General features: G+C 43.0%; 1 protein-coding gene across 1 annotated transcript; it reads right to left on the bottom strand.

The window, feature by feature from the left end:
- Positions 1 to 8244: 8244 nt before the first annotated feature.
- Positions 8245 to 9149, bottom strand: LOC126498190 (beta-defensin 14-like). Its single transcript, XM_050136544.1, has 2 exons — positions 9092 to 9149; positions 8245 to 8390 (listed from the first exon to the last, which is right to left on the bottom strand). Exons 1-2 carry the CDS (start codon positions 9147 to 9149, stop codon positions 8245 to 8247), a joined length of 204 nt encoding a protein of 67 aa, XP_049992501.1.
- Between the last annotated feature and the right edge of the window lie 5634 nt (positions 9150 to 14783).

Here is a 14783-nt window from a genome sequence, read left to right as displayed (position 1 = left end):
CCCTGTTGGTCTTGGTTCTGAGGGAAGCCGTGAGGCTCGGGCCTGAGTGAGCTCTCGTGTGACTCCCATAACCCAGTTGGTCATTTTTAACCTATAGAATCATTGACAGTAATTAGGACATAGCCCATGCCGAGGACTGAGAGATGGAATTTTCTAAGGGAAAAGAGGTTTCATCAATCATGAATTCTTCCTCTCTACAGGGACTTTAAACAAATAAGCAGATAGGCAGAAATATAATTTAAGGTCAGTTTTGACAAAGGCGGTTATGGGGTTCCCTGCCAAGGGATTGGCAAATCTGCCGAGTGCAGAATTTAGACACACGGTAGACTGCTTCATTTCCTCCGCTGCTGTAATCTGAAAACCCATGGAACTGGGCTGTGTAGGGCATACAATAGAGATTTTAAAAGATCATACACAGTCAGTATGCAGAGTTGTGGAGTACTGTGTACTATTTCAACATATGCTTACAGTGCATAATGATCAAATTGGGGTAATCACCATATCCATCACTTCAAATTGCATGATGTTACTATACTGAGTAGAGCCTCCATTTCACACCCCCCCCCCGTAGCTATTTTTAAATATTCAGTAGCTCATTAACTCCAGTGATACCACTATCCAATAGATAGAGTGGAAATCAGGACTTCATTCGCCTATGTTTTTTTTTTTAAACCACCAGCTAACTTCTCACTACACCTCTCCCCGCATCCATGCTTTTCTCTGGTTATTATTAACCTACTCTGTCATTAAAGGTGTTCTTAAAGGTAGCCGGTGATTGCCATGTAATGATGGTTTGGTCCAAAGAGGAAGTTTCTGATGAATCAGGGAAGGACAGGGCTGGGTTAGGATGCTCTTGCAAATTATAAACAAATTCCTATCTAGGGCTGGAGGATAGCCATGTGACGTCACGCCCCTTGTCAGGACTTCTTTTCCCTGTGTGATGCATGCATGCAGCACTAAAAAGCATGCTCACTCATCCCCGACACTAAGAGTATTTCTTCTGGGCCAAGGAAGCACATACAAAAACTGAATGCAAAAAGGTAATTGTCTCTAAATGTGCAGCCTGAATTAACACCCCATCCCTTTCTATTTGCCTTATTTCTCTCACTTTTGACAGTAAAAATTAAACATACTAGTTTTCTATCAAGGTGGCAAAATACTTTTGACAAATCAACTTTGATGGAAGGAAGAAATGTTATTTCAGCTCAAGGCTCAGATACTCAGTCCAGGGTCAGTTGGCTCCACTGTGTTGTGGTCTTTCACGAGCCAGGACATCATGGCAAGGAGCATGTGGTAGGATAAATTCACCCTCCTCCTGGCAACCAGGAAGTAGGAGGGAGGGGTCTGGAGTACCAATACCCATTGCTATGGTGCCTGTTCAAAGACCTAGCTTACTTCTACTAGACTTGCTGGCTAAAGGATCCACCATCTCCCACAGGAGCCGCAGGCTAACCAAAACTTTAACACATGGCCTTTGGCGTATATTTAGGATCTCAGTCAAGCCAAGTGTGGCCATGAATAGACATAATCCCACTCGTGTAATCCCACGTACCCAGGAGGCTGAGGCAGGAGGACCAGAAGTTCAAAGCCCATTAGAGTTATATAAGACTTTGAGGTCAGCCTGAACACCTTAGAGAAACCATGTCTCAAACAGGAGTGGAGAAAAAGGAGCTGTGTACAAGGAGTTCTGGTTTAAAGAGCCCTTGAGTAGCACAGACGAGGCTCGTGGTACACTCCCTAGCATCATGGGAAAAAATTTCAAAAGTCCTGAATCACAGAACTTCATTAAACTTTTTTCTAATTATCTCATCATATGTTCCTTTAGGGAAAATTCCCTCACACATACAGGCCTATTTGTATACACAAAGAAGTATGCCTTAATACAGTTTAGTATATTGTCAATACTCATAAGCCTTCCATTATTACAAGTAGGATCTCAATAGCTATTGGTTTTTTTTTTTTTCCTGGATCATTTTAAATCTAAACACGCACTTTAAGTTAGGTTAGTGCGATTAATTATTTGTAGACTTCTGTTTTTGTCTTGCTTTTGAGCAAGCAATCTTAAGGCATTCTTACAATAAAGGGGAGAGGCTTTATTGGGCTTAGAGGTTGAATGAAGTTAGTGGATCCCACGTTAGTATGCTTAGTCTTAACTCCAACCCATCCTTTCCCAGTGACTCATCTGCTTCCAATTACTCTTAAAGCAACACGCTCTCTTTTAAAGCCCCACCCATCCCAGCGTGAATTTCCCATAAAGTCCTGTTGCAATCCCAGGGAGCAGCCAGCAGCACTTTCCTGGATGATGCCCGTCCTGTTTTAAACTCGGTGAATGAGTGAGGCCTTGATAGAAAGGAAGCAAAGGTGACCTGAAATGCCCACACGGGAGCGGGGGCATTAACCTTCCCTACCTCCTTCGAGGACAAATACCTCAAGGAGATGATGGCATCAGCCTGGTTGTTGAGGACAGTGGCCTGAATGTCCCATCAAGAACTCTTGTACCTGTAGTTTTATACTTATTGACAAGGGCTAAGGTGACTTCTTGTGGCTGTGTTCATCCTACTGACTGAATCCATCCCCTTGAAAGAGACCTCCAGAACGGATTTTTTCCCCCCAAAGAATGACAATTCTGCCTCAGCCTAGAGGACCATAATCAAGGGCCCCTCACCACTACCTGGAGATAAGATTGCATAGCTCCTGGATGAGTGCAAGTGTAAACCTAAACAAGGTTTAGTTTCCTAAGAGCTTCATGCTGTGGGTGTGATAGTAACTGGGGCAACTCGTAACTTGGGGAGAGTAGACTCGTGGCCCTTCCTTTCTAAGGAAAGATAAAGACTATACCCCCATATCTTTCATCTATACCTGGAGAAAGCAGCCAGTGTCTGTCTCCATAGGGAGGAGCTCAGCCACCCAGGCAAAGGCAAAGGCTTTCATGGGTGTGAGTTCTGCAAAATATGACTTCTGGGCATGATGGTTTCAGTGTTTCTTTTAAAACATAGCTCTTCATCTTCCTTTTGCTCCTGGGTAGGGTGGGGGTGGAGTAGAATTCAGGGCTTGAATATTGTGGGGTGTCACACAGGGCCCTGTACGCAGAAGTGGGTGGTGCTTGGTGTCACACTCTGCTGCCGTCATCTCAACCTTTTTCTTTTCTCTTGACATTTTGTAAGTAGCGTGCAATGAAACAATGGAGGAAGCATGTCGAAGCCTGGACATTTCTAGAGACAGGACCCAGGCTCAGGCCCAGAGGGCAAGGTTGTCCTGGCTATCTTGAGAATCTCAGGAGCAGCCTGGGAATCTCAGGGTCCAGACATAATGGTGACGGCAGCTGTGACCCCAGCCCTGGAGAGAAAGGATGGTCTCTATGTGGGCCAATCTTGGAAAGTGCATTTATCCAGCAATGGAAATAACCTGGAGTATGAGCACCAATGTTAATTCTGTCCTGAACTCTGGGCTGGGACTCCAAGTGTCCCAGCAACAGTCAAGGAATCATCTCAAGCTAGATGTGACCATGTAAAAAGGGGGACAGACCCCAGAGCTCGTTAAACTCTTACAGGATCTAGTACTGTCTCAGAAATGGGGATTAAAAGCACGAAGAGTCCAATTCAATGGAGAAGAAAGAATGCCATTTTCATATGAAGCTTCAGATAAATCCATTGTTAGCAAGAAAGAGAGCCAGTCAGTGGTGGTGCATGCCTTTAAAACCAGCACTCTAGAGGTAGAGGCAAGCAGATCTCTGCGGGTCTGGTCTACAGAGCAAGTTCCAGGACAGCCAGGGGTCCACATAGATAAATTTGTCTTGAAAAAAACAAAAACAAAAACAAAACAAAGAAAGAGGATTTTAACTTTTATTTTTCCTTCATAGTGAAGACACAACAATTGAATGCAGCAACAGAGGGCAGAATAAACTCTAAGGCACAGAACTGGGTTCTCCACCTTACCTGCACAAAATGTGAGCAGAAATGCTACAGACCACATTTCCATTTCAAGTTAAACTCGGGAGCTGAAGAGATGACTCAGTAATTAAGAGCATATACTGCTCTTGTAGAAGATCCAGGCTTGGTGTTCCCGGTACTGATATGTTAACTTACAACCATACATAACTCTAGTTCTAGGGGATCCTACCCACTCCTCTGACCTCCATGGGCACAAAGCATAGACAGACATGCAGGCAAAATGCTCACATAAAAAATAAAATTAAAAGAAATCTTAAAATAAAATGAGTAAAGTTAAATTAAAATCTACATGTAACAGACATTTTAAGTAATTAAATATTAGGATCTTTATAAAAATAACCATCTTCAAGATGCATGTACCACTTTTGCACACCAAACTGATACATCTGCATGCAACACAACTCCTACACCTACAGCTCAGGAAACATCACTGAAGAAGAAGTAGGAAAGATGGGAAGAGTCAGAGGACCAGAATATCGGCTACAATATTGTGTCTTCTATATATGACAGTAAAGTTGCACCCAAGAAATTTTAACAATATGATTCTGTAAACAAGACCTTCACAGTGATATTAACAATTAACATTTCAACATGGATGGGGGAAATCTCAAAAGCCCCACCCTTGGGTGAAGAGGTACAGGCGAGAGAATCAGTCTTCTGTAGGGATCAACCCCACTTATAGGCTACCCATTTCCAAGTGGTTTGCTCTAAACACATATACACATGAGCAACATTAAAGGAACTCAGCAGGTCATATGTATATATACATGTTTGTATATTTATGTAATACTAATAATTAAAGGAGTCATGAATTTGAGGAGAGGACACAAGAAGAACTGGACAGAGAAAGGGAGAAATGGAAATGATATAAATATAGTACTTACATATAAAATTCCCAAGAGAATTTGAATTAATCTTTTAAAAAAGAATCAACATCTCAAGATAAAGAAATATCTTTGTTTTACAATAACTTATCCCAGCATTTCCATAGCCTAGGAAACACCCTTCACTCCTGCACAGCACCCAAAAAAATTAATTAAGTTGCTCAAAGTGTAAATAATCTAAGAAACAAATTTGTAAAAATGCTGAATAATCAATCAATTCATTTTACTAATAAATTAATTGTTTCCCAGATGCTGAACAACTAGAATGGTTCTTTACTATTTATAAGCCTATGCTATTTGTCCTCTATAGTTCTTGTTCTTATTACATTTTTCAAATTGTAAGGTGTTATTAAAGAAGAAAGTTTGTTGTCTTCTTGTTCTCAACACAGCTTCTCTTTTCCGGTCTTTGCATAGTCCTGCATCTTTGTCCAGCACCGAGCTTTCTAAGTGTAGAGTTGGCCCTGTCTTGGTCACTTGTGGGTGAGTCATCTCATTTAGTCCTTATTCACAAACCTGCCAGAGAGGAATGACTCAATCTCACACAAGAAAACTCCAGAACCTGGAAAAGTTAAGAGACACTCATGGTTACTTGGCTAAGTGACAGGGCTGTCAAGGGAAAACAGAACCAACCGGTCTTCAAAGTCTTTGCTGCTAATCTCCTGCCCACTAACCAAGGTGTTCTGATAACTTTACCCCTTTGTTTTTCTACAGCACAAAGCCCAGAAGGATACTCTACCAAACACTGGCTTTACTTGGCACTGCCATCAACTCCTCCAGTCTCCTGAGAGGATGGGCTGAAATTGCTGGGACTCCAATTGCAGGCTACTGCCACCTTGTGGGGAGCCTTCGTCCAGGTCCCCTTAGGATCCACAAGCTTTATCACTTCCCTGCTTGTCCAAAGAAGCATGTACAAACCTGAGACATCTCATAAACCAAGCTGACTTCAAGCTTGGTATGAAGCCAGCGATGACCTTCATCCTTGGCTCCTCATGCCCTCACCTCCCAAGTGCTAGGATTACAAGCATGAGCCAAGTTTTATGCAGTGCCAGCAAGTCGAATCCCGGGCTTCATGCATGCTAGATAAACACTCTACCAAGTGAACCACATCTCCTGCCAAAATTCAGCATATTTTATTCAAATGTTTACTGTTCATCTCTGGAAGTTCCGTTCAATCCTTTATGGGCTTCAGCTCTTTCATTGTGGACTGTTTTATCCTGGGCCTTAGGCATGCTTACACTGACTCTTTTTATACCTCTGGCTAACTCTACCATCCTCAGCTTGACTGGGTTCATCTGCACCACCTTTCTTCTGACAGCGGATTGTATCCTTCTGCTTCTCTGCCTATCTGGTCATTTCTATGGCATCTAGCACACTTGAAACTCTTGAATGTCGAGGGTGGATTTGGCCATCTCCTTTAAAGGAAAACTGGGCTTTATTTCTAGCTTGGATTTAGGGTTTTTTTTTTTCCTCAGATGGTTCTTTCGAAAATTGCTCCACAACCTTCCCAGAGAGCTGCAGAAACCATTGTAAAGAACTCACCAGTATCCCCTTGTTACATTATGAAGGTGGGACGCTTCCTACTTTGCTGTTGGCAATGCATTTCCCAGGTCCATGTACTCCAGAAACATCCACACAGGTACTTTCTGATATTTTCATTTTCCTCTGGCCGTGTGATGTTTGTCCCAAGTGTTCTTGTGTCCTTAGTCACCCCAGGACTGAAGTCCCCTCTACCCCTCTGGTGCAGCCCTCAAGCACTGTCTCCAACTGAGGCCCTATCCTCCCTTTCCCACCTCTGAAGGAACTGGGGGTGTGCTGTGCTGTTGGAATAGCTGTCTCAGTGGTTTAAAGCAAAAACATTGCTGGCTGGTCTTGTGATTCAACCTCTCTGTGCCTTCGCTTAGAAACTCCTTAAATATTAAGTGTTGTGTTCATGAACTTGCCATCCTCCCTCCTTTCCTCCCTCTCTCCCTTTTTCCTTCTCTCCTTTCCTCCTCTCTCTCTACCTGCCTCCCTCCCTCCTCTCTCCCTGTCTCTCTCCCTTCTCTCTCTCTCTCTCTCTCTCTCTCTCTCTCTCTCTCTCTCTCTCTCTCTCTCTCTCTCCTTTCTCTTCTGTCACAGGTTCTGAACTGGTTGTTGTTTAGTGTCTGGAAACACCCTTTCACACCATCCTTTTGATGAGAGATGAGTTCTATAAAACAGGATGGCTTGGTTCTTTCGCCCTAACTGAGAGCCTGATTATCTTGTCTGTGTACCCCTCTGACTGGGTGCTGCTGTTAGGGAAGACCCCAAACTGGATGCATGTCCAGGTGTACTGGAATCACTCTATATCAACATCTAGAGAGCACCAAATAGAATGAAGCAACCTCTAAGCTGTACGGATGTCCTTCACCTCAAACGACACTTGTTAACCAGTTCCACAGTCAGCTTACTAAGAGTCCAGAGATGGAGGCAAGGGCCATGCAGTTATGAATCCTGCAACTGAAGGTGGAGAATGGCAATGTGTGGATGTCTGCAGATCAAAAGCCATGCAAGAGCTGTAGATAGAGGACTCGAGTCAGAACCTGTGGCCCATCAAGAAAAGGTGCTACTATTTGGGAAGTTTGCTGTTTCAAGGAAGAAGAGAGCACAGGACAGCGTCCCCCCCCCAGGGCACTTTAGGGGTGAGACGTGAGTGGGTGGAATGCGGACCAGGCAGGAAGCGGCTGAAGGGATAAAGAGTGAGTTCTGGGTTGAGCTGACATTTTCGGCCCAGAAAAGTGCAATTCTGGGGAGAAGACTAGGAAGATCAAAATATCTACAGTAAGATCCAAAGGGCTATTTCAAGAGATAATGGCTCCGCTTCCAATGAAATGTAGGGCATAGAAAATATAAAATGTCTATCTGCCGGACGGTGGTGGCTCACGCCTTTAATCCCAGCACTTGGGAAGCAGAGGCAGGCAGATCTCTGTGAGTTCGAGACCAGCCTGGTCTACAAGTGCTAGTTCCAGGACAGGCTCCAAAACCACAGAGAAACCCTGTCTCAAAAAACCCAAAATAAATAAATAAATAAATAAATAAAATAAAATGTCTATCTATACACGTGAGTACATACCTTCCATATACACACATATTTCTATAGATGTTATACACAACACACACACACACACACCTCTTCCAATCCTTAGCCCTTGGAAAATAAGCTAGGTATCTTGTAGACCACTCCAGAGGTGCTGTTTCATTCAAATCAAACTGAGTCTGACGACTTTCTTAGTCGCCTGTTTGTTTATGACTGTGATGACCAGAATATTGAAAAAGATTAAGCTACTAATTTTTTTAAAAAATATATATATATATTAATTTGATTTTACTCTTATACACTCCCAAGAGGATTCCCCGCAAACGGCGACACGCTCGTCCTGAATCTGGATCTTCTACTTCTTCTTTCGGCAGCATTTCCGACCTCTTTTAGAACATTGACCTATTTGTTCTTCCGTTCTAATACAGCTAAACAGAGCACACCGGCCACCTCTTATTTTGCAGTATATTTTTCGGAGGGTTTTATGGATGAATGCATCGCCTGCAAGGGGAAAAAATCACAACACATTTTAGAAAGAGTGTTAGGAAGACATTGGATCCAGCAAGCCATGCATTGCTGAATTAGTTCCTTTTCATGTCTGTTTCTTTTCTCTTGTCCTAATAAATCAAAAGAAAAGTTAAGGGGTGCCTAAGCAGGAAACAATACCTCTATGGGCTGCATCTCAGCTGTAACCACAGAGTAGCCTGGCCTCTAAGCCTTTATGTAAGAACTTAGAGTTGGGGACACCATTGTCCCTAGCACCTTTCAAGCAGCCTAGGGTGCCGCTCTACCTTCAACCACTAAGCCCATTTAGAATAGACATCTGTGGGCTTGGGTATCAGACTAAATCGTTCACTTCCATCAGAATTAAAATTCCACATCAACTTTCTCTTGTCTCATTAATTGTATCCCAGTGATGAAGTGGGTAAGTGGGTGGAGAGTTGGCTTCAGGGCGCTATTTAGTCTTTGAAGAATGGAACAGGACGAACTCGGAAGCCTGCTTTAATCTTAATGCTCTTTTTTTGTTGTTGTTGTTTTCAAGACAGGGTTTCTCTAATGATTGTTATAGAAGGAAACACTGGCGATGTTTGGTTTCCACCCAACAGATCCATCTGATCTCTGGCTCACCAGGAACACAGAAGGGCCAACTAAATGACAAGTTCTCAACCCTCTCCCACCCTTAATTTCCCAACCCAGCTTACCTGGAGCAGGCACCAAGAACAAGATGAGGAATGCAAATAGCAGATAATGGAGCCTCATAGCTGACTGCTTCCCAACAAGCCGGGACTGGGCCAAAAGGTGTGCTTGTCCACCTATATAACGAGGTAAGCTATGATTGTCATTCTTGTAATGTCGTAGTGATGACAATATGACATACTTCCTGACGTGTCTTTCCAGTGTCTCTCACCGCAAAGAACACACCCACTCAGCCAGGAGCTCACACACCCGATGGGGATGGGAGTCGTCAAGCTTGATGAGACTCTTCTGTGGTTCTCTGGGCCCTGGGCATATTTCCAGATCACGTTCTGGCTGTGGGTACAGATAGAACTGGTATGGACAAGGTATTTCTTTTGGGGGGGGGTGGCCCCAGGACATGTAGCCTGGGGCTTAATTGCCTTTAAATGTAATCTGCTTTCTGTAGCTACCTAAAAGCCTAGAAGAGACCAGACAGTCTCCTAAGAACCAAGGAAGTTAGGCTTTGGACAAGTTCAGAATTGAGGGACAAAACTAGAATTTAGATAGTGAAGATAAAAGAAACTTGGACTATATTGAAAAGCTTTTGCTACAGGAATACTGGAGCTTAAATGACTCTTTTGTCCCATACTTTATCTTTGTCTAAAACCTATCTAGATTCGTGAGTGAGGGTGTTTCATTTTATCAGAGAGAGTGCCTTAGTGATACATATTCATCTTCTCTCTGTACCAGAGAGGCTTACAAAGACAACGGTGAAGACTTCTAGGTGTTCTTCACCCATGAACTTTTAAAGAAGGTCAAGGCTCAGTTAATTCTTCTAGATATAAATTCAGTAGCAGAAGAATCAACAAATTTTTTTTGACCAATACATTTAAGTGTTGAGGAATTTGATTACTGTGTTATGGGCATTAATTGTCTCTTCAGTCAGGAGATCAAGTCATCCCACAGACCTCAACTGTTGCAAGATGTCAAGGCAACTATGGTGGATCCAAGGTTTGGGTTTTTTTAGTTCTGGGATGGAAGGATTCGAAATACTGGGATACCTAGTAGGACTGGTAAACAAACTCCTATAGGTTCAGACTAGCCCATGTGCCCCATGGTGGGGAAGACAGAGCAAACCCACAATACAGCAAGAAGGATAAAGCTTCATTTCTTCTCTCGAGGAGCTCAAAGTGGGCTCAGGCCTAAGAGCAGACAAATATAGCACGGGTGCTGACAAGTGAGAACGGCACTTATTCAAGCAAGAGGCTATGCAAATGTAAAATACAGTGTCTCATGTTAAAGAGTGGGTTTGGATCTGTAGATTTAAGAATACTTTGAAGTTATAGACACTGGCGTTTTAAAATCTAGTTTCCTCTTATATCTGGGGTTAAAGACTGTGGGAAATATTTTGAAATGGACGAAGCTGATGAGTGTGGAGCACTTTGGGGGTTGGCTTGGCAGTCTTACTATATCTTATATATTACAAGACATAAAAGGACTGGTCTGGGTGTCAGAGAATGACCAAATCGCAGCCTTGTGTCACTGGGCCATCCTATCACTGGGGGTGACTCACTTCTCCGTGTGGAGAACAGATTCCACAGGTGAACCTTTGGCTCTGACATGTGTCTGCACAGAAAGGCCTTTCTATCGCACCATCATTGGCTCAGAAAAGATACATGAGGAATAATGGCCACTTTTCCTCATTAATCACCTTGCAGATTCTGTTTGTTCTACTTTGGGTATTCTTGTGGCCATGTCCCCCTAAAGGGCATCTCAGCTGTGACTGCAGCTTTAGGAGATTCTATCCTCCCACTTCTAAGGCAAATTCAGAAAGCTTCCCCACAATAGCAGAAGATAAAGGAAAGCGTCGACTTTATTTCACACTGGGTAACAGAGCTGTATGACACCACCAGGCCACTGGGTATGCACCAACGTCCCTGTCATCTTCAGACCAAAGGCTTCCCAGGGTTTTTGTATCTTACATGGAGGAATGCACACTCTATGGCTTAAACACCACTGAATTTTAAACATTGATATTGTTCTCTATCCACTATAATCCATATACTATATCAAGAGGAGAAGAGAGGCAGAGAGAAGGTGAGGGCAAAGTGTTCAAAGCATGAATAAAAAATTAGCACCAAGGATCCCTGGCTCATCCTGAGTCATGTGACTTGAGGTATGGCAGAGTCAATAATCCAGGCAGGCGCACAGACGTGAATTTTCCCCAGAAGCAAGATCACAGAGATGGGAAGCATCTGGGGAAACAAGGAGTGGCGATCAAGATTTGGTTCACATCTGCATTTGATTCAGTTAACGAACTATGGTGTGGGAACACTAAAACTAAGATTCAAGTTATCTGAAATTATAACCCTACCAATAATTCCTTGCATGAAGACAGAGGAGAGATCCTGGAAAAGTGTGTATAATTTAACTGAGTCTTTTTTTAAAAATCCCTGTGTTTACATAATCTACCTGCAAATAATGGTACCCAATGACTGTTGGAGCTTGACCACTGGGGCGCGTTCTAACCAACCTAGAAGCAATCTCTGGGTCTTTACCATTCTGCCCTCTGGTTCTCCTAGCAAAGACATGGTCCAGAGCACACAGTCTGATAGCTTAGGAATTTCTGCTTGGGAGAATATTCCTACATAGGCAGTGTGGGCCCCCTCGCTCTTGTTAAGAATGTGATCTGAGCCTATTCATGTGATGCAGTGGTCTCCCAGAGAGACAATGGGGCTCCATTTTGGTAAAAGACTAGTTATCTTCCACTACCACCCTGATCCTCTTTTTGTAAGAGAAAAGGTACTTGATTTGTGGAGTTGATGTTTCCAGGGCTGACCACTTGGTATTGGATAACCAACTGGGTTTGTTTTTTTTTTTTTCCAAGGAAAGCTATTTTCTTCCACTCCCAGAATTCCTTAGTTGCTTGGAGTTCTTGGCCCATAGTTGGAGTCCCATGAGGCTTCTCCCTTCTACGTTAGCATGTGTGTTGCCATTGTCCTTCTTCAGATCTTGTTCTGCAGCTGTGTTTTTGATACTTCACCATAGAGCTTCCTTGATATTTCTAGGACAGAGATTATGTTTATGGTAAAGGTCTCCTTTCAAATTCCTGCGCATCCACCACTTCCTACTCAGACACTAGCAGACACACGTGCTGCTTGGCTTTGGGAAGAGAGGATATCATTTAGCACAATGAACCCACATTCACATTGGTCACCAACACCAGAGAGCGCTCCCCTCGATCTCTTATCAGAACATGGGCCCAAATCCCTCCAACTGCTCTCCATGGCTGTCTTTCCTGAAATCATCATGCTTAATTGATATTGCCTGAACAAGCACTACAGGAAGAACAAGGAAAACCGCAATTGTTTGGATGAATAGAGCCTCCAAGGACTACAGGGAATGGAGTCTGAAGACCGTGTTGTCCAGAGGTCAAGCCTTAAGGTAGTGAACACTATGTACGTACAGAGATGAAAGGAGAAACCAGATTACTGTAGAAAGGCCTGGGGGTGAACATTCGTCCAAGATCTGGGCAAGGGCAAACTATGGCTTGCATGCACACTCAAGTTTGTCTCGATCAGGAAAGCGAAAATCAACCTGAATAGATGCAGGGTTTTATTTATTTAGATAACTTGATATCCGTGTCCTGTAAGGAAACAGTTGGTTCATAGGACACGATTTCAAGAAAAGATGAAAAGGACATATATAAGGTTCTAAAAATTGGTTCTTCCAGTTCACTCACTGCGGGGGCCAGGACTGATGATCAAAACAGAAAGGCAGAGGTCTGCCACATAGAAAAAAAAGATAGGGCACACACAATTCAAAATTCCAGGAACCGATAAAGTGGCACCAAGCGCCAGATCCACTCTCCAGCCAGCTGGTTATACGCTGTGTTGCGCTGTGTTGCTTACAGCTGTGGAAGGAGCCGGGCCTGCTGATGGACTTTGAAATCCAGACACCTTGGTGGACGTCAGAGGCCAATGATGCATGTACAAGGAACATTTGCAGAGAAGCCTAGGCACTTCGAATTCCTCATTCTTGGAGTAAGCAGTTGGTCCTGAAGGCATCCACAGCCTGTTGGCTTTTCCTAGCACAGTTTCCTACTCTGTGGTTTAGGTTAACAGGACCAGAACTCACCACTGTTGCCAGATTAATCTCCATATTACAGACTCTTGCTCGAAGTTTTGTTTCCACCCATTCGTAATGCTTTTGTCTCAGAAAGTAATCGAATAATCTCCTTTTGGAGATGTACTTCTGTAGCCTTGGAGCCCAACTCTGAACCATTGCCCTATTGTTACTTTGCTCAACTCTCTCTCTCAGCATCTATAGTGGCCTACACCTATGTATATATGCATGTACCTATCTTACACTTACCTAATTGCCCTTAAACCTATTATTTCCTGGTATCTGTCTCAATAACCCATCGAAGTTTTTCTTTTTAATTTCAACAACGAATTTTGTCTTTTTTGTCTAATCATCTTACCTGGTCTCCTTGAATCATGTGACCTTTGGGGCATATTTATGCCTGAAGCCACCCCTCTACTTCAATACCGACAAATCATTAAACACACCCTCTCTTGGGACCTTAGGAACTGAGACTGTACAAAGGTCAAACATAAATAGTATTCGGTTTTTGGGCTCTATGGTCCATCACTATTTCCAAGTTTGATGGGGGAACACCACAGAGACTGACACGGGAAGACTTTCTATTTCCTCCAGTACCGATTGCTGCTTTTCATTCTTCATGGGCTGTCGCCCCTTTCTATCCCCAATCTGGCTAAAAGTAAACATCTTCAAGAGTTTGACAATCCTTTTCTTCCTCCTCCTCCTGGTCTTGTCATCTTCATTCATCTTTATCAAGTACACACTATGTACTTATGCACAATGCTAAGCAATAGAAACACACTTGTTTTATTTGAATCGTTCAATAGTCCAATCGGGTTATATTTCTTTTACAGATAAGTAAATAGAGGCTTAGAGAAGATAAGAAAATACCCCGTGCTCTTAGTTAGGGTGACGTGCTCTTAGTTAGGGTGACGTGCTCTTAGTTAGGGTGACGTGCTCTTAGTTAGGGTGACGTTTGTACTCCTTTCCCTCTTACAATCCTGGGGTGTGGGAGAGAGTGTTTTCCAGCTTTTCTGGCTGACTGCCACACACCTACTTGATTAGCATGCGCATGACTTCTGAGGCCTCTCTTATCTCAGTTTCTAATAAATCCCTTGGTCTTTTTTGTGAATGACACCTGCATCTTCCAGTTTTCTTTGTTATGGAATCTGGGGCTTCGAACCATCTTGAGTCTTCTTGTTTCCTAATTATTCGAATGCATCACTTACTATATCCACACAACTATTTCCACATGGTGGTCTGCACAGTGTTCAGAGCCTGGCCCAAATACCACGCCCTAATGACCCCATCAGCATGGTTAACAGGGACCCCTGCACTGTTACTCTGCACTGACTCAGAGATTGGTTCGTAAGACAGATGGACCTTTTAACAATTCTACAGAGGATATAATGTGTTATTGGTAATCATTTCTGGTGATCTGTATATTTATTGTCTTTTTTTTTGGCTCCTTGGATTCATAAGAAAGTAAAGCCATGAGTCCTATATTTCCCTTACTCTTTGAAATATAGGAACTTTTCAAAACTTAGATACTTTAAGGCAAATATTATTAAAAACAACTAATTCCAGTGAGGGTGTAAATAAAAGGACCTTTAT

The sequence above is a fragment of the Alexandromys fortis genome, unplaced genomic scaffold, assembly GCF_014885135.2.
Source record: "Alexandromys fortis isolate MF-2015 unplaced genomic scaffold, M_Fortis_MF-2015_v1.1 scaffold_3, whole genome shotgun sequence".
NCBI classification, from domain to species: domain Eukaryota; kingdom Metazoa; phylum Chordata; class Mammalia; order Rodentia; family Cricetidae; genus Alexandromys; species Alexandromys fortis.
Note: the sequence above shows the minus strand (reverse complement) of the source record. Positions and strands in the feature narration are given on the sequence as shown.

What these genes read in the sequence shown, in the direction of transcription:
- LOC126498190 (XM_050136544.1), bottom strand. Translation starts at nt 9,149, where the DNA reads ATGAGGCTCCATTATCTGCTATTTGCATTCCTCATCTTGTTCTTGGTG. An exon ending in GTTCTTGGTGCCTGCTCCAG is followed by an intron (nt 8,391 to 9,091) that starts GTAAGCTGGGTT and finishes TTCCCCTTGCAG; the next exon opens with GCGATGCATTCATCCATAAA.